Source organism: Harpegnathos saltator, unplaced genomic scaffold (genome assembly GCF_003227715.2).
Source record: "Harpegnathos saltator strain DR-91 unplaced genomic scaffold, Hsal_v8.6 scaffold659, whole genome shotgun sequence".
In the NCBI taxonomy this organism is placed as follows: domain Eukaryota; kingdom Metazoa; phylum Arthropoda; class Insecta; order Hymenoptera; family Formicidae; genus Harpegnathos; species Harpegnathos saltator.
Genome location: NW_020230492.1, coordinates 927,501 through 945,678, shown reverse-complemented (window position 1 = coordinate 945,678; position 18,178 = coordinate 927,501). Strand labels below are relative to the sequence as shown.

General features: G+C 34.4%; 3 protein-coding genes across 5 annotated transcripts; 1 reads left to right on the top strand and 2 right to left on the bottom strand.

The window, feature by feature from the left end:
- Positions 1–5,401: 5,401 nt before the first annotated feature.
- LOC105185200 (queuine tRNA-ribosyltransferase accessory subunit 2) lies at positions 5,402–7,499 on the top strand. Its single transcript, XM_025304970.1, has 6 exons — positions 5,402–5,714; positions 6,052–6,201; positions 6,314–6,778; positions 6,858–7,057; positions 7,124–7,249; positions 7,326–7,499. Exons 1-6 carry the CDS (start codon positions 5,592–5,594, stop codon positions 7,471–7,473), a joined length of 1,212 nt encoding a protein of 403 aa, XP_025160755.1. The 5' UTR covers positions 5,402–5,591; the 3' UTR covers positions 7,474–7,499.
- A 23-nt stretch (positions 7,500–7,522) lies between these two features.
- On the bottom strand, positions 7,523–9,244 carry LOC105185101 (Ada2a-containing complex component 1). Of its 2 annotated transcripts, none has more exons than XM_011144343.3 (6): positions 9,133–9,244; positions 8,627–9,016; positions 8,379–8,535; positions 8,075–8,316; positions 7,875–7,997; positions 7,523–7,814 (listed from the first exon to the last, which is right to left on the bottom strand). In XM_011144343.3, the coding sequence occupies exons 1-6, from the start codon at positions 9,178–9,180 to the stop codon at positions 7,566–7,568; spliced, it is 1,209 nt and encodes a 402-aa protein (XP_011142645.1). In that variant the 5' UTR covers positions 9,181–9,244; the 3' UTR covers positions 7,523–7,565. The 2 variants fall into 2 exon arrangements, with proteins under 2 accessions (XP_011142645.1, XP_011142646.1); XM_011144344.2 differs by having other exon boundaries at positions 8,627–9,013.
- A 5,647-nt stretch (positions 9,245–14,891) lies between these two features.
- Positions 14,892–17,074, bottom strand: LOC105185102 (uncharacterized). Of its 2 annotated transcripts, none has more exons than XM_011144348.3 (5): positions 16,865–17,074; positions 16,360–16,685; positions 15,603–15,874; positions 15,241–15,472; positions 14,892–15,136 (listed from the first exon to the last, which is right to left on the bottom strand). In XM_011144348.3, exons 1-5 carry the CDS (start codon positions 16,891–16,893, stop codon positions 14,958–14,960), a joined length of 1,038 nt encoding a protein of 345 aa, XP_011142650.1. In that variant the 5' UTR covers positions 16,894–17,074; the 3' UTR covers positions 14,892–14,957. The 2 variants fall into 2 exon arrangements, with proteins under 2 accessions (XP_011142650.1, XP_011142648.1); XM_011144346.3 differs by having other exon boundaries at positions 16,360–16,706; positions 16,865–17,073.
- Between the last annotated feature and the right edge of the window lie 1,104 nt (positions 17,075–18,178).

Genomic DNA, 18,178 nt, shown 5'->3' with positions numbered 1-18,178 from the left:
AGGCGCTAAAAAGCGTCAATCGTCACTGTAATTGTCACATCACAAACTGGACTCTGTCACAGCGATTTAGAGTGTCGTTGTCCGCTAAAGTGGGAAACATATTTTTGTACTTTATACACTGAGAAAAAATTGTATTGAAATTAAACAAATATTTGTTCGAATACGACATTTATGTAAATTAAACAATTATTTTCTAAAATTTAAGAAAAAAGTTTACATTCAGAATCTCTATATTTTATTGTAGAGATTAGTCGCTTAATTTGAATAAATGCATTCACAGTCATATTCGAGGAAATATTTGTTTAATTTTAATACAATTTTTTCTCATTGTACATAAATTCTTGCCCTCTCCTTCTCTCTCTCTCTCTCTCTCTCTCTCTCTCTCTCTCTCTCTCTCTCTCTCTCTCTCTCTCTCGCTCTCTCTCTCTCTCTCTCTCTCTCTTCGCGCAATGTGCATTTTCGTGTCGTCGTTACGACATCTGACGAGTTATTCGAGTGTTCGAAATTAACGGAGTTGCTGTGATAAAATCTCTTCTGTCAAGCGTTGATACCTGCCATCAACAGCTGATATTATTAGGAGTGCGATTTAGTTTTGAGAGTTTCTTTCTCAAAAATTGATTTACTTAAACGAAATAATCAACGAATACCTTCGATCAAAATATTTTTCTTTGTTTTCCCTTCTTTCTGGCGAGAGATGCATTTCATGACGATAAAAAGATTCTTCTTTGAAATTGATCCACTTTTCAACAAATTTCCGCACTTGTTCCAGGTTAAGAAAATGTGTCCCCTAGAGCATGTTGCCTACATCGACCGGAACAGGTGATAACCGGATAAAGCAATGTCTAGAGATTATGTGGGGGGGGAGGGGTGGCAAGATTTGCCATTCCCGCTCTGATAACCTTTGCTTCACTGATAATGCAATATCAGGTCAAGCATTGTCGTGAAGAAGGATCACTTTGCGTCGTTTACTCGCAATTGGTGACCGTTTCTGATTCAATGCTCGCTCCAATTTGTATAATTGTATAATTTATACAATTTATAATTATAATAATTATTTTTTAATAATTAATAATTATAATAATTATATAATTATAATAAATTATATAATAATTATATTAATTATAATATAATAAATTATATAATAATTAATAATTATAATAATTATAATTATAATTTTGTACAATTTGTATAATTTGTATCGATAACGATCAGCGGTGACAGTTTCATTCGGAATTAACAGTTTATAATACACAATATCTTCTTCATTCCACCATTATTTTTGCATCAATACCTTTGAACCGTGAATATTGCGCTCCTCAAAGTGAATGTTGCTGGTTGGCCTGAATCATCAATCCATGATTTTTTTCGTCTGGGATTATCGAAATAAAGTCATTTCTCATCTCTAGTAACAATTCGATACCAAAAACTTTCCATTCTTTGTCTGGCGATCAACGAAATGCAAATGTTCAAGCGGTTCGCAATGGCATTTTCCGACGATCGATGTGGAATTCATTTTCCTCCTTTGTGAGTCTTTCCCATATCATGTAAATGTTTCGTAACTGTTGCACGATCAACATTTAATGCTCCGGCAAGCTCCGATCATGCTTCCGAAGTGGTTGTGCTGGATTTTCGTCCAATAACGCTTGCAAATCTGCATTTGTAAGCTTTTTTGCTTATCCCGAGCAATCTTTATCGTTAACATTGAAATCACCACTTTTGAATCGTCTAAACCAATATTTACAATCTTAATTAATGAAGCAACAAGTTTCTGTCAGAATTCTGTGACCTTCAACCGCCGTTTTCTTCTGATCAAAAAACAAAAACGACACATGTCGAAGATGCTCTTTAGGAAGCTCCATTTTTAAGATGATATCAACATGATTCTTATTGCGTCTATTGTTAGTAAATGATTAAATATCAATATAGGGGTTAATATATTAAAACATTAATATTAAACAATAGCTGCGATTGGAATGTCTTCGACATTCCAAAACTGATATTAATCCCATCTCTTGCAAAACCTACAAAACTCAATCACACCTCTAATACATCAATCCAAATGTCGACGTTAATATAGTTGTATTAAGGGAGTAACGTATCAATATATTTATTGAGGCCTTCCGCACGTACACGAAATACGGAAATGCACACTCGCTGTCTGTCGCTGTAAGTCCAGCTCGACAACGACACGTTGATCGCGAACGTTCGGCGTGATGGCGGCTGTGTGATGGACGCTCGTTTGCTTGTCGCGCAAATCTACTGTTGTGATAAAACTTGCCGATGGCGATAGATCGCGATCGGCCGGCAATCCCGACGGAGGAAATCGGCAATCGTGTGTGTCGACGGGATGCTAGACGAGGCGACATCGCCTCGATAAGAATCTGAGCGCCGATGAAAGGAAGACACATCGAGCGGAGGCGCTGAATTGATTTTCTCCCGCTCGCGAGCTCACGTTGTATCACTTCTTATTTCGCTCTCGCGCGCGCGCGCGCGCGGAAAGAGGGCTATTCATAATCCTCGGATGAATGTAAATGCTGTATGCCGATTGCTTATTCATGCACCGACAATCGCCCGCGGCCAGAAATTTCGAGCCGGTGCGCGTACGCACTTGTAACTTTCTTTCTTCTGCCCTCCTCATCCCCCCGCACCCCGCCCCCCCACCGCCCGGCCGGCCTGAAACGACCGGACCCCGCCGTGCGACGTAAATCATTAGGTTTTTCGTTAGAGGAGACTCGCGCGATCGATCATTCCGCGGCGAATCGGCCGCGGTTCGGCGCGGCCAGCACGATCGCGCTCATGAGCGCGATGACGACGACGACGACGACGACGACGACGATTCGACGTGCTGCCGATCGGGATCCGTCCCGATGTGTAAATTTCGTATCTAGCGCGACTTGTGTATATAGGTTCACACGAATTGTAAAGAGACGCACTATTTTTATTATTGTACATATTGTAACCCGTTGTCGCGCCGCGTGTGCGAAAACGTTGGATCACACATAAGCGATTGTATAATCGAGAACCATCGTCCTTTGAAGTCTAGAATTGCGCAACGAATAAAGAGATACGTCGCAATAAGAGCGTTTACTTTCTTTCCGTGAAGTGTTCTCCGCTGAGAAAAGGATAGTAAAGCTTCGTCAGTTACACTCGTTGATAATTTTGATGATGTATTACACAGCTTTTGGGATTAGTTATTAATTATATCTCTCTACGGAAGGAATACGGCTGGTTAGTTCCTGACGAGTTGAGAAATCATATGCAGGAAGTAATAGATTGGATTATGCCGAGAGATGAAAATTTGATTCCATTATTTCTTATTTTTTTGCTTGTTGCTATGTTGTGAATGAGCATTGTTTCACTAATCTCATATTTCATTATGCGTATATATTACGCTCGATGAATTTAAAACATTACTTTTCTCGACTTTAATACGAATGCATTTTAATACGAATTTGCAAAATTCGTATTAAAATTTGCAAAATACTTTAATACGAATTTGCAAAATTTAACGAGCCGTAATTTCGATAATAATAATATGATAACGGGATGGTTCGAAAAGCATTTCACAGCTTTAAGTCTCTAGTTTCCAGATAAATTTTGCATATGATGTTAACTTGCTCATTAGAACGTTCCAAGAAAATAATCAAAATCTTAAATAAATGTTAAAATCTGTTATGAAGTTCCTTGCCTTGTAATCGCTCATAGAAGATGAACAAATAATTGCACAGTATTCGTTAACAAATTAATAGAAAACTTGAAGTTTCCTCCTTGAGACGCGTTTCTCATATTTTCGAGAGGAATAAAACTTTGATGTCGAAACTCAACTGAAAAGTGAGACTAAAAGTTAAATACCTACTAATTTTCATTTAACTCGATATATCGTCATAAACAACGATAGCAAAATCAAAATCTTAATATAAATAAAAAGTAGAGACTTTATTCTTTAAAGTGCTTTTCGAATCATTCAATTACCATTGTTTTTAGAGTTATGTTAAACTCTGTCAATGTCTCATACATGTTATAAAAGTAGGCATAATCAATCATTAGAAGCAGAGAACCATTCATAACATCATGAATAATTATCAGTAGTTTATTTTAAACTATCGATAGTCTTTTTTTCATAATTTCATTTTTTAAATAATAGTTTTAGTTGAATTGTCTAATGGGACATAAAAAAAAACCAAAATAAGGAAAGAAAAAAGGAAATAATAACTTGTGATAAGATATTTCAAGCCATTTGATTAGCAATTAATATTTTCTTTCTTCTGTCTGCATTAACAGAGAAGTTTAGTCTAAAGAAATATACAGTGTCCCATTTTAAAGGACCCACTCAAATATCTTAGAAACACTGCGTTAAATCGAAAAATGTTTCAGATAATAGTTGTTTGGCTTGAACGGGGACGTAAGACAGCGATAGCATTTTGCTTATAGATGGCGCCACTTTCGAGATATTGACTGATCATCAAATTTCTTAAATGGAAATCCGAATTTTTTATTATATCATCATTTTCTACCAATTAATTTGAACAATTTTTATCTGAAACATTTTTTTATTTGCTTGATATTTTTTGAGATATTTAAGGAAAACTTGGTAACTTTTTCAACATTTAACTTACGCTTACGATATCTCGCTAACTGTTCGTCGAAAGAAAAAATAGTATTAGACTTTTTTACTTTATTTACTATCAAGAATACATTACTATAATAGTGCCCTAACTTTTGTTAATTTAATAATTTTGAGATTTCCAAAGGTCGATATTTTCGATTTAACGTGTTTCTGAGATATTTGAGTGGGTCCTTTAAAATGAGACATCCTGTATGTCTATTTCTTTGTGGTTTGATTCTCGACTAATTTTTATGGAGGTCGATAAATTATGGCTCAAGTCTTGGTTAAAAACCGATTTTTAGCTAGGATTCAAACCAGAATTTATCGACCGCCATAAATTTAGTCAAGATTCAAACTACAAGTTATCGAACCTGTAAAATGTAGCCAAGACTTAAACAATTATTTCCAGTTCCACAAAATTTAGCCAAGATGCGAACCACAAATTATCGGTTACCACCATTGTAAGAGATAAATTAACCTTATATTGAAAAACATATCCATGAAACAGATTTTCATATTAAAAAGGAAGGTTTCTTGTGTTACTTCATTATCAATATTTTTTTAAATTATAATTTGTTAAATTTTATACATATGGTTCATGTATTAATGTGAAAAGTTCAACTTAGGATATCTTCTAACATTATTTATCTGTAGTAACTTTGATTCAAATTTTTCTATTACTTTAATTTTTAATATAAATATTTCATTTTGGATTTTTTTTATATTGCCATCTTTTATTTATTTAAAGTAAATGTTTAAAATTGCCCTGCGAATAATGTTTTACTGTTTATACTGTAAAATCTGTAATTTTTGAAGGTTATATGTGAATCATATGTTATGAAAAGTGTTAATTTGTATCATAACGTTTAAGTGATTTTATTTGATTTTTAACGTGAATGAAAAGTGTATTAATGATTATTATTTAGGACGGATTCATTCGTAAATAAACGATAAAATTTCATTAGATAATAAAATAATTTATAAAATGAAAGTAACGTTTTTTACTGAATCGGTAGCGTGTTGTGCTGCACGAATTGGTATTCTAAGCGGGTTTGAAAGGTTCCCTAATATTTCTTTTGAAACACCTCTGCTACTTACCTACACAAAGGTATAAAAAAATAAATCATAATTATCGAATAAAATTTTTTTTATAACAATTGCAGATATTTTGACAAAAATATATTATACAAAAGTTTTACACAAATAGTAGCATAATAATATATAGTAATATAATAGTAGTATAATAGTATATATAGTATAGGATATCAGGAAATTTACATAAGAATATATATACTGTTTGACTTTTAAATATGCTATAGTTTTATATCAAAATTGTATTAAAGTTTTTGATTTTAAATAATTTGCAATTATATTAAATGTCTCATCTTGTATATATTTTTATAAATATAAAAAGAAAACTTTTTTCATGATGGACTGATTTTCAGGGTGGTAGTGTACCACATTTAACAAAGGATGTATTTAAAATGGTAACTTCAGAGCAACACGTGTTATCTGTCTCACTTTCTTCTACTATATTAATGGCAGATAGCATTAAAGAACTTGATATTTCTTTTGTTGACTTTGTTGGTATGAAGGTATGATATAAATATAAATATTAATTATGCAGATATCAATTTACTGTAGTTCTCTCTTTCATTCTTCCTTTCATTCTATCGTTAACCATTGAACAATTTTTATTTGTTTCAGAATTACATCAACTTTTTATCAATACATGATCCTGCATACACTACTAATTCTGGTTTCCAGCAACTAGATTCCATCTCAATTTGGTCCAGAACAGGAAGATCTAAGCTTACAGCTAATAAATATATGGAGATTGTGCAAACTTTCAAACCAGATCTGTATATTGCTCTGTGTGATGGCGATACAAACATCAATAGCAGTGCAAAACGAGTGTCCAATGCTGTTAATCGTAGTAAAACTTTATTAGAGCAGTGTCTAAATATACATCAGAGCTCAGACACATTGAAATCAACAGGAATATTGGGTGCAGTGGAGGGTGGCTATAATTTGGAAGCTAGAGCAGAATCTATCAATCATTTGAAAAGTATGCCTTTAACAGGATTTGTGATAGATGGGCTACACAACAATGGACCAAGTGTGCAAAATATTCCATCTGAATTAATTAAACATGTAGTGCAACATACTACTGTAAGTAATAATTTTCAAAATATAGGATTTGTTAAATGGAAATTTCAGATATTAGGACTAATGCTGCAATGTTGTGCAGAGTTTGCTGCCTGTTGATAAAGTAAGAGCATCATTAGGCTGTTGGAATCCAGCTATAGTACTCGATCTCGTTGAATTAGGAGTAGATATATTCGATTCATCTTACCCTTATGTAATCACTGAACAATCACAGGCTTTGGTTTTCATGTGCGATGAGGATGCTTGCGAGAATCAATGTGTAATATCAATAGCAGAAAAGAGGTAATACATAAATGTAATAAAACTGGTATCCTTTGTGTCATTCATAATTTTTATATTTTTCTTCAGATATAAAGACGATTTTTCTCCTATTTGTACAAAATGCACGTGTCTTACATGTCGGAATCATACAAAAGCATATCTTCATCACTTACAACATACTCAGGAAATGCTTGGTTCAGTACTTTTAATGATGTACGCATTATCTAAATTCTAATTCAGTCTGATTTCACATAACTGATTACAATTAATCTGAATTTTTCAATTTCAGACACAACACTCATCAGTACCTCATATTTTTCACTGTCATACGTGATAGTTTAAAAAATGGAACATTTGATCAACTTCAAACAAAAATTCGCTCAAAATATGAAACCAACTCTATATATAAACAATTAAATATAAATATAAAAACTTAAATTAAATATAAACTATATATAAACAATATAAATAAACAATTGTTCTAAGTATAAATTATTTATTTTTGTTTTAATTTGTTAAAATGCATAAACTACTCAGGCAGAAAATTTGGATCCAGGTAATTGTAAGAATTGCGGAAATTTTGTGGGAGATAATCATGATCATAATTTCTAGTATCGTGAGATAGTTTTATGGGAATTAATTTGTGATATGGATCGTGTGTAGGATTCGGTGCTTCCAATTGTGTTACTGCACAATCACTACATAGATCAATTCCATTGTGACACTCTGTACAATGCCACCTGATACCCCTTATAGGTTCTTCGCCACATATTATACACTGCAAAAAGAAAATTGTTGATAAGTAAAACAATTTACAATTTGAAAAAATTGTACCTACTTTATATCCAAGATTTTCATATGTTGAAGTATCTTGCTCTTTCTCAATCTTTACTTGGCGCAACAGCTTTATTTGCCTTATCTCAGCATTATCATTCATTCCTTCATTTGTTATATCTTCCTCCTAGATATAACAAATTAATGAACAATTTTTGTATATTGTATAAAAAAATAATATGTATAGAATTCTTAAATACTCACAGACTCCTCTGGAGTAGGCTGTTCCTTATTTTCATTAGATGTATCAAAAGAAATATCTTGATGTGGAAAAAATGTTGACCGTTTCAATAAGAAGTTACTGTTGCGCTGTTTACTGTTTAAACCTCTCTTGACATGATCTATTTTAACTTTGGGTCCTCTTCCTGGTATGGGTAATCCTGCCCTTAAGAGTTTAATAAAATACTTTTGGACTCTACTGGATACTTGCTTAGGTGTTCGATTTCCTAGAATAAAAAATAATTGTAATACTGCACACATTGTAAGATGTTGCTTATTTTTAATGTACCTAATGCTTTAGCTATTTTAGTCCAACGTCTCATTTCTACTTCTTCTGGAGGATACTCTACTAAAAGTTCCTCTAGACGCTTTTGTTCCTCATATGTCCACAACTGATTGAATGTCTCAGGCTTGGTTTGATCAAAAGCACGACCTCGAACTAGAATCTGCAAGAAAATATTTTTGTTAGAAAATATTATTGACAGATATTATAGATCATTTATTGTATATATATATATATATATAGTAATGAAATACTTTTCCATTTTCTTGTTCATTTTTTGTATGAATCTGAGGCATGTTTCCATGGCGAGTTTGTGGCCTCATACGTATATCTGGCATTGCTATGTCATATTGTGACCAATCGATATAAGGAACATCTGCAATTTTTTGCGGACCAGGTAGTTCTGGAAGATCGCCGTTTTGCAATTGTGCCACGAACGATATTGGGTCTTTTATTGCATTATCTCGTGCAGACAAGAGCTTGTCCAAATCTTCTATAGCTTGGGCTCTTTGAGCTTCGAGCATAATAATCGTTTTCAGGAATGTACTATAGTCCTTGTTACCTTTTAATGCCAAGTGATCGGATTCAAAGTAAAACTCATTCTCTTCTTCATCTGGACATTTTCTTTCGTCATCCATTTTCTGCTAATTATAATTTATGATAAATATAACATAAAAAGTGTATATCAATACATGAACTATAAAATAAATATATATACATGAACTATAAAATAAATATATATAATGTATATTATAAATACTTTTTGTGTGATGTATTCGAAAATTCCGAACTTTGCGAGTGCATACATATGTCCTTACTAATGGAATAACCTAACCAACAAATGGTCTGTTCTTTTTAGCTATACTACTGAACTGGTGCAATAAGTTAAAGTGAGAAAAAATATAGTTGTCTCATTCTAACTTATTGCACTAGTTCCGTAGTGCAGCCAAAAAGAACAGACCAAAAGGTTGCTTCTCATGTGCGCACTTTGATCTGTTCTTTTCAGCTGCACTACGGAACTAGTGCAATAAGTTAGAATGAGACAACTATATTTTTTCTCACTTTAACTTATTGCACCAGTTCAGTAGTGCAGCTAAAAAGAACAGACCACTTGTGTTGACACAAGACTTTTTCATTGGCTATATATCATCTTAGCATATATTGGCTGCGTTCCGAAATTCACTGCCAGTACTGAAAATACATAGTTTATGTTACGTATATTATAGAATTTCAGGCTGGTAGTGAATATCGGAATGCAGCCATTATATCATTTTAACACGCAGCCAATGAAAATGCAGACAAAAATTTCACATAGGCTGCGTTTCACACAACACCATATATATTGGGTGCATTCAGTACTACAACCGCTCACTGAGCGCTAAGTGAGCTCTTGCATCTGATTGGTGTATATTTTTAAATCTAAAGGAATATACCAATCAAATGTAAAAGCTCATTGAGCGCTCAGTGAGCGGTTGTAGTACTGAATGCACCCATTGTGACTGTATATACTGTGGTCGAGGATCGGCTTCGGTCGGCCTCTCCCTTCTCAGCACCATAGACGGGGCTTGAGGGCAATGATGTCAGATGCAATATATTGCGACGCTACAGCGCATGCGTGAGAGACGTAGCTCTACGAAAGCATATGCCAATGGCCGTGTTCAGCAGAACAAAGGGATCAATGAGCGCTTAGGCCTCGTTCCACAAAATCAAGTTTAAACCGTGATTATCTGAACTGACGTTACATTTAACGGCATGGTTAAACTTATATCGCGTTCCACATCATGTTCTTAACTGTAGTTTACTTAAACCTATAGTCTGTATGAAGAAACTGTCAAAGGCTTCTCTTTCTTTTCAAACGTAGAATATGATTGGTTGTTGCTAATAGTGAAAAGAAGGAAAATTGAAATAAGTTGAATGCTATGACATCTAGTAGAGAACAATATATCTGTTTCGTATGAAGTAAACACTAACCAACATTAACATTTGCTGTATTTATATATAAGTATTAATTTATTAAAAGGTGGAAGTCCAGTGTTAATAATAATCAATTAGTTTATATTATTGATTTAATTACATTTATCATATAATAATTGACTTTTATATATAGTTTTATACTCTGTTTTAGAATATAATCTATCGAAGCAAAAAACCCAATATTTTAAATTAAATTTATATACTTACTATTCTGTTTTATGAGAAATTTCATACTCGATTTCTGCTAGAACTGCAATAACAGATTCTTTTGATAATCTAAATCGTGCATGAAAATCGACATTATCAAATTCTTCCAAATATGATGGTCGTCTTATTCTTATATTTCTTGTCCGTCGATAAATTAGGTTTTCAAAATCTTCATCTTTAGATGAAGATAATATGTATTCTAAAGCCATATCTCTTTGGTGTTCAAACGTTCAAAATATTTGTCAACTGAACTCCAAAACCGGGATAGTCATAAATTTTTTTCTCAAATTGATGGTACTGCAGTGTTAAACTTCGTTTAAATTCATTAAACGCCCAAAGTTTTGGGTTTAACTTTAACTGTGAGAAATCAACGTTAACCATGGTTTAAGGCAGTGTGGAACGCAAATTTTCGTCTAAACTAGAGTAACGAGTTAAACTTCGTTTACAGTAAGTTGTGGAACCGGGCCTTAGTGATTATTATCTGTGACTGAAGCATTCTTTTAGATTCTTCATAGACCCAGAAATATTTACCAATCAGGAGCGAGAATCACTGAGCGCTCACTGATCATTTTGTTCTTCTGAACGCAGCCCATGACGGCAATAAAGCGCATCGCAGAGTCCATGAAGGGGCCCGCGCTATCCGATCAGGGTACCTATTATGGAACTCGTCGGAATCGATTCCGATCGAATTTATTTTGTTATTTCCCAGAATTCTATTGTCTTTTCTAGGGGAAACGGAATTATTCCGATCGGAATCGATTCCGACGAGTTCGATGATAGGTACCCAGCTGTCTTCCCGCAAGTTTCTTGCGCAAGTGCTTTATCCCAGGTTTTTTTCAGATCTTACGCTCATATTAGACTATAGATTGAGAATTATTATCGGACCAATTAAAATAATCACGATTTAGATTATCTAATTTACTCGATTGCAATTCTCAATGCATAGTATAATACGGGCGCCATAATACCTTAAAAAAGATACGATACTGAGGCTTTTACTCATAGACATAGTATATCTAGACTGCGCGTTCTCCCAAATTTCAAGAGGGGGGTATAACTCTCGTAGAAAAGGAAGCACTCTGTTTTTACCATAGACGTATAATAAATAGACCGCGCGTTCAGCGGAGGGGGCGTTCTATATTCAAAAGAGACAACATGCTTTCGCTGAGCAATCTATCGCTTTCTAACGATGCGTGGTGGGAGTAAAGCAGTCTTCCGTGACAGGGGAAACAGAAGTAGGAGAATATAGAGAAAGGGGAATTGTGAAAGGCAAAGAGAAGAAAATATGTCTGATATAAATACACGCATATGGAAAAATGACGATTTTGTATGGAAAAATAATGAATATGGACATATGACGATGGATATAATTACATACCGGTGGAAAATAATCTGTCACTTTTATATGCATTACTGCGGCATACACAACAATATAGACTCATTATGTTACGATTATACTTTTTGTGTTATGATTATACTATTATGAGTAAATACGTTTTATAATCTTTAATGTCAATCATCTTGTTTACATACGCTTTGTGTCACGAAAAGGAGAACCGGGGACACAACACTCCACTCTAAACAGGCGGAGGGGCCAAATATCCCACCACGCATCGTTAGAAAGAGACAGACTGCTCTACGAAAGCATGCTACCTCTTTCTAATATTGAACATGTGCAGACAAAGGAAACGTTGCGAATACGCGGTCTATATATTATATGTCTATGGTCTAGATATACTGACGTCACTGCTTGAGGGAGAGGAGGGTGACTGAAGAACTTCGGCCTCGCTCCACCTCTCTCGGGAACTGATGACGCGCGTTAAGACGCGGAACCCCGGTCAACGTTCCTTCGTAAGGCCACCAGAGGTTTTAGCCAGTAGAAGTCCGGCATAACCCCAAGCCCTTCTCCGAGGGTCTGGGGTATTCATTATGAATTTCCTCCTCGTTAAAAAAAAAAAGAAATCCATTTTACTCACCACAGCTACTCATTCTACACAACATATAATAAATTCTTCCATGACCTTCCTAATTCTTATAACAATTGCCACCCAATATACTATTCAACTCTCATCAACTCATTAAAACAAAAAAAAACAATCCTTTAAATTCTTTGTCAACTAAATTTCTTACCTACTAACAACTAATTTTATTCATAATAATCAATAATTGATAATTCCAACTAAACTACTTACTTACTAGCAACTAACTTTATTCATAATAATCATTAATTAATTTTACTCATCGCATTTTTTAACTCCACCTACCATATATCTTTCCATAGTGATTATGATCTTCACAATCCGCATAAAATTCAATCCAAATACACGAATATATATAATATCTATACACAACTCAATTAACTACAATACCGTCGGTGGTACTAAATAGTAATGTAAAAAAAAAGAAATTGTAACAAACTCGTATATATTCTATATATATTTGCCAATCTCAATAATATCTAAAAAAAGAAAAACCCCCTAGAAAAAAAATGGATCTTTTATTTTTGGCTACTCTACAAATATGCTAAATTTCGTCGAAATCAGAGACACACACTTCGTAAATGTTCCTTGTAAGTCATATTTCACCGCGTCTATTACCCTATTAATTTTTATCTTTCAATAACTAAACTATTACATCCTAAATGTCTTCAAACATCATGTTTATTATCACGTTCGAATATCGCGTTTCCCGAGATTGTTATATTATTCTCTTCCAAATATATGATTGCATCTAACGATACAAATAAAAAACACATCATCTGTAACTTATTCATATTGTAATGTAAACAAACGTTCCAGATAAAAACTACACATATATGAAATATATAAAACATAATACTACTCTCTCTCTCTCTTTCTCTCTCGCTCTATCGTCTAATTTTATTTGTGCGTATTTTAATATTTCAGCGCATCCAAGGAAAAAAGACAACGAATACAAGACACATCTGATCGTCTTATTATACTTAATATCCTTTCGAAAATAAGAAATAGTATGTGTATAAAAAACCATCGCTGTTGAAAATGTAAACCACAACACTTTCGAAACATATTTCTAATCATCTCCTTTCTACTTCTTACACATATAGTATCTACGTCTAACCCCTCTACACACCACCACCACTACCAGTCTCTCACACACATTCACCTCTCTATTTCTCATTTTGTTCATTTTACCGTGTTACCATTTTCATCTTCAATATCATATATCTACTATAAAAATTACTTTTCCCCCTTGTTCATGTGTAGAAAAACATACAATATATATATGTATATATATATATATATATATATATATTTCCTATTATTCCACCGTATCCACACACGTATAACGGATCAACGTAAAGTCCATTTATCAAGAAAAATATGATTAATTTGAACACTCTATACATATAGACGTATAGAAATATTTTTCATAACATTCTAACAACATTAGAAAATATCATCCTCTCTCTCTCTCTCTCTCTCTCTCTCTCTCTCTCTCTCTCTCTCTCTCTCCCTCCTTCCCTCCCCCTCTCTCTCTCGCTATGAATACTGTCATAACTTTTTATTTACGTCCTAATATTGCTAAATTTGTTATTGTATTTAAAATTACGTTCATCATTTTTTTTTTTACATTCTCTCGAAGTCTCGATCTCATTCTTTCCATTTCTTCCTGTAATAAGACTGAGAAACTATCACAAGAATACAATGAATGATTCTTAACGATTCTAGATACAACGCGCCGATATTTCCATGAGTTTGATCTTTCACCCTGAACATTCTTCCTTTTAGCTTCTTTCACACTTGTGCCCTAATATAAACTTCTCATTCTAAATTACGCCATATACGCAACCTTTTTCAAATGATAACGGTATGATTATATTGTTCTTACTATTTTGTTCTTATAACTTACGCCTCTTCCTTTCATTTTGCGTTGTATCGTCCAAATTTTCTAACAATTATCGTCGATATTTTTATTTGAAAAAATCGTGTACAACAAATACAATATCTCAGTAATATACCTGGAAGACTCGATGATATAGTTCGCAATATACTACTTTACGACCCACATATTGTACGTCAACGAATTTTACCATCATCTTTACCTTTTACATATATTGGTCTATTCGTAAGGCAACTTGTGAAACTCGCGCGTCTGATACTCCGATTCGTGTCTGCCTCTCTTACACTCGCTGACATACCCAACATCGTTTCGAATAGCGAGAAATTTTCTTATACGTACAAAAATGATTTACACGACCAGGATATAATACCGCAACAGACACGAGTCTCTCTCTCTCTCTCTCTCTCTCTCTCTCTCTCTCTCTCTCTCTCTCTCTCTCTCTCTCTCTCTCTCTCTCTCTCTCTCTCTCTCTCTCTCTCCCCCTCTCTCCCTTTCTTTCTTTCTTTCTCTCCCTTTCTCTGCTTAACCTTGGGAGAACCGATATTTTTCCGCGATATGATTTAGCATGTACTGAAACGCCGTAGAAGGCGGCATACCAAATTTCTGTCTCCATAAATGTCTCGCGATGATATGTTGGCCTAAAGTGTGCGTAGCTTCTTGAACTTCTTCGCAGACCTCGACGGCGCTTTGCCAGATTGTCTCTTGAAATAAAGAATAAACGAAACAATGTGCAACTTTGTCTGAGAGATAATTGTGCGATCAAAAGAGAGGCGTTACGTATCATGCGTCAAAGCGAAATAATTACCAAGATTGTCCTGAAGTCTCCTTTTACCAGGTGAATCAAATTTCTGCAGCTGCTCCACACTGATAACTTTGTATTGTTTTAAGCTTTGTAAAGATTCATAACTACAACAATATGCGCGATTATTTGCTACTATGTAACTGCCCGGTACGGTGTGTCGTACCATTTCCTTCAAAGCTTCTTCCACCATGTTACACCTGTCAAGTCCTGTTCGCTGCTTCTCCATCTTTTGCGGCTGCAAGACGCGATGTATTGTAATCCCGGCGCTATTCGTGTTAGCGTTATTTCTACGATACTTTATGCGCGATGCCTCATGCGCGACAACACACTCTTTCTCCGCAACTTGCTTACGAATTTTATTCTACCTCTGGTACTGCTTCGATCATATGTAACCATACACGAGTTGGTATAGTATTTACTTCTGCTATACATATGATGATGTGCGAATTGTTATTGCGTTTCCTTGCACAATTTATATCCACTTGATGTTCCGTCATATAGCCGCTCGGAAATTCATCCACGATCAATATTGCACTTTCTCCACCCAACAACCAATCTTCTGGATGCTTCTCCACATAGACTGCGGAAACTTCGTCACACCGCTCGTATATCTTTCTAACTACATGTTTCTTCACATCTGTAATAATGGATGTATTTTACAGAATACAAAAATTATATAATGGTATAGTATTTTACATGTACTTATGTGTATCTCAAAAGAAAAAATAAATCAGCGTGTATTGACTTTTTCATCTCTGTGAGAACACCACTACAAATAATTCCCTGATTCTCCACATTGCTTCTGATTTTGCTATTTCTAATCATCCGAGTATTAGTTAATTGATAATGCATATATCGATAAAAAAAAAAGTTTACAAATTTTACAACCAGAAACTAAACATGTTGACATTGATCTCTCTTCCATATGTGTGTGTATGTAGTGTATATTTGTGCATATGTCCGAGCATACACATGCATACTTTTCACGTGCCCCTTCCTATCTATAAAACATCTATTCGCGCAATGTATTTCATAATTCTAAGACTTTAAATTGCTGCGGATACATACATGTCACTATATTTGAAATTAAATGATACTAATATAGAAATTAAAACTAAGAACCTAGATAAGAAGCGATAATTTCGCAAGGAATTCTTTGACACCATCCTAGTATCAGCTGAAGGCACATTTTTAAATCACATTTTATTCCCAAAAAGAAGGAATTATCCCTTATGGATTGTTTCCTTTGACAGTTGGGACAAGACCAACTATATTTGTCAACAATTCTTGCAGGATTCCATGCTAAACTCCGTCCTTTGCAATCCAAATGAGGACAATTGGAATCTGTACGAATTAGACTCATTTCTTTCAACCAGCTACATAATTCTCCTTCGTGTCCTTGTTGTAACATTGGTCGTACGACAACGTCGAAATATCCACCCTCGTCGCTGAAATGTTCCAAACATGCTCTGTAAAAGAAATACGTGACGAATCTCTGATATAACATTGTAACGTAAGAATTTTATGTGTAATCTTGCAACCGTAAAACAATGAATTCAACTGTATAAAATTTTATTCTATAAAATTATATAATTCCGGTTTTAAGTACCGAATAATCCTTCATTACCTTGAGTTCTTGGCTTTACTGTTTCTCATCCTTAATCCTAAGATAATGACTTAACTGTGTACTTGTACATTTAACAAATATGCAATAACGAATAAAAATCCGCGCACACTTGAACGAAAGATGAATAAAAACAATTATGACTAATACTAAACAAGAAACGATCCAACGACTACGGAGGTTTCCATTGTTGTGTCCCGTCAACTAGTCTCCGTTATTAGGCTTGTTCCGAAATCAGTTCCGAAAACTTTGAGTTTAGTCGCAAGGTTGGTAAACCTTCCACTAACTTAGATACGTTCCGTAATTGATCAGCTCATCGAGTATCGAGTAAGTAGTCAAAAATTTATCTACTTCTCTATCTGATATTACAAAATTAATAACCAAGTTGTAAAACAGAAATAGTACATAACTGTAACGTCCACAGACATAGACTTTTGTCCGTCCCTTTCTATCTAATCTTCAGATTTCGAGCTTTAAGCCCTAAACACAATGCCAGGCAACAGGCAATAAGAATAAAAATAGACCAATCACAATCGACTATTACAAGAATAATCTATTGTGATTGGTCTATTTTTATTCTTATTGCCTGTGCCTGGCATTGTGTTTAGGGCTTTATACCCGGTCTATTCACGTATTGGCGTATTCGAATGGCATGTGTTTTAACCCATCAATAGCGATTCAATAGATATTCTGTAACTCGTTATGCGGTCATTGAGATAACGACACTGTCGTTGCGCGAACATAACATAATGGTCTGTTCTTTGTCGCTGCACTATTGAACTGGTGCAATAAGTTAAAGTGAGACAAATATAGGTTTTCTCATTCTAACTTATTGCACCAGTTCAGCAGTGCAGCTACAAAGAACAGACCATAAAACAGAAAAGATGCGCAACGAACCGAAAACTCGTTATTAGCACATAACGAATTACAGAATCCGACTATAGAGGTCCATTAATAACGGCACGAGGCTCTACTAGCCAGTTACAAAGCTTATTGTTCAACCCAAGAACTCGGATTTAATCGACTCTGGTTGAGTTAAAAAACCATACCACTCGAATACGACATTAAATTCTTCCACGTTCCACGATCTCTACTGTCGGCGCATTTTGGAACCTCACAATAAACTCATGTAGTAAACAAATCAACCAATCATGAATAAAACGTCAATGATGACTATTACGTTCTCAACTGTGATTGGTTGATTTGCTACCTACGTCTTATTACGTCATTCTATATGCCATGACCGTTATAACCGGATAATTATACTACACGAATATTTAGATATGAAATATCAAGAATTTGTGTGTGTGTGTGTGT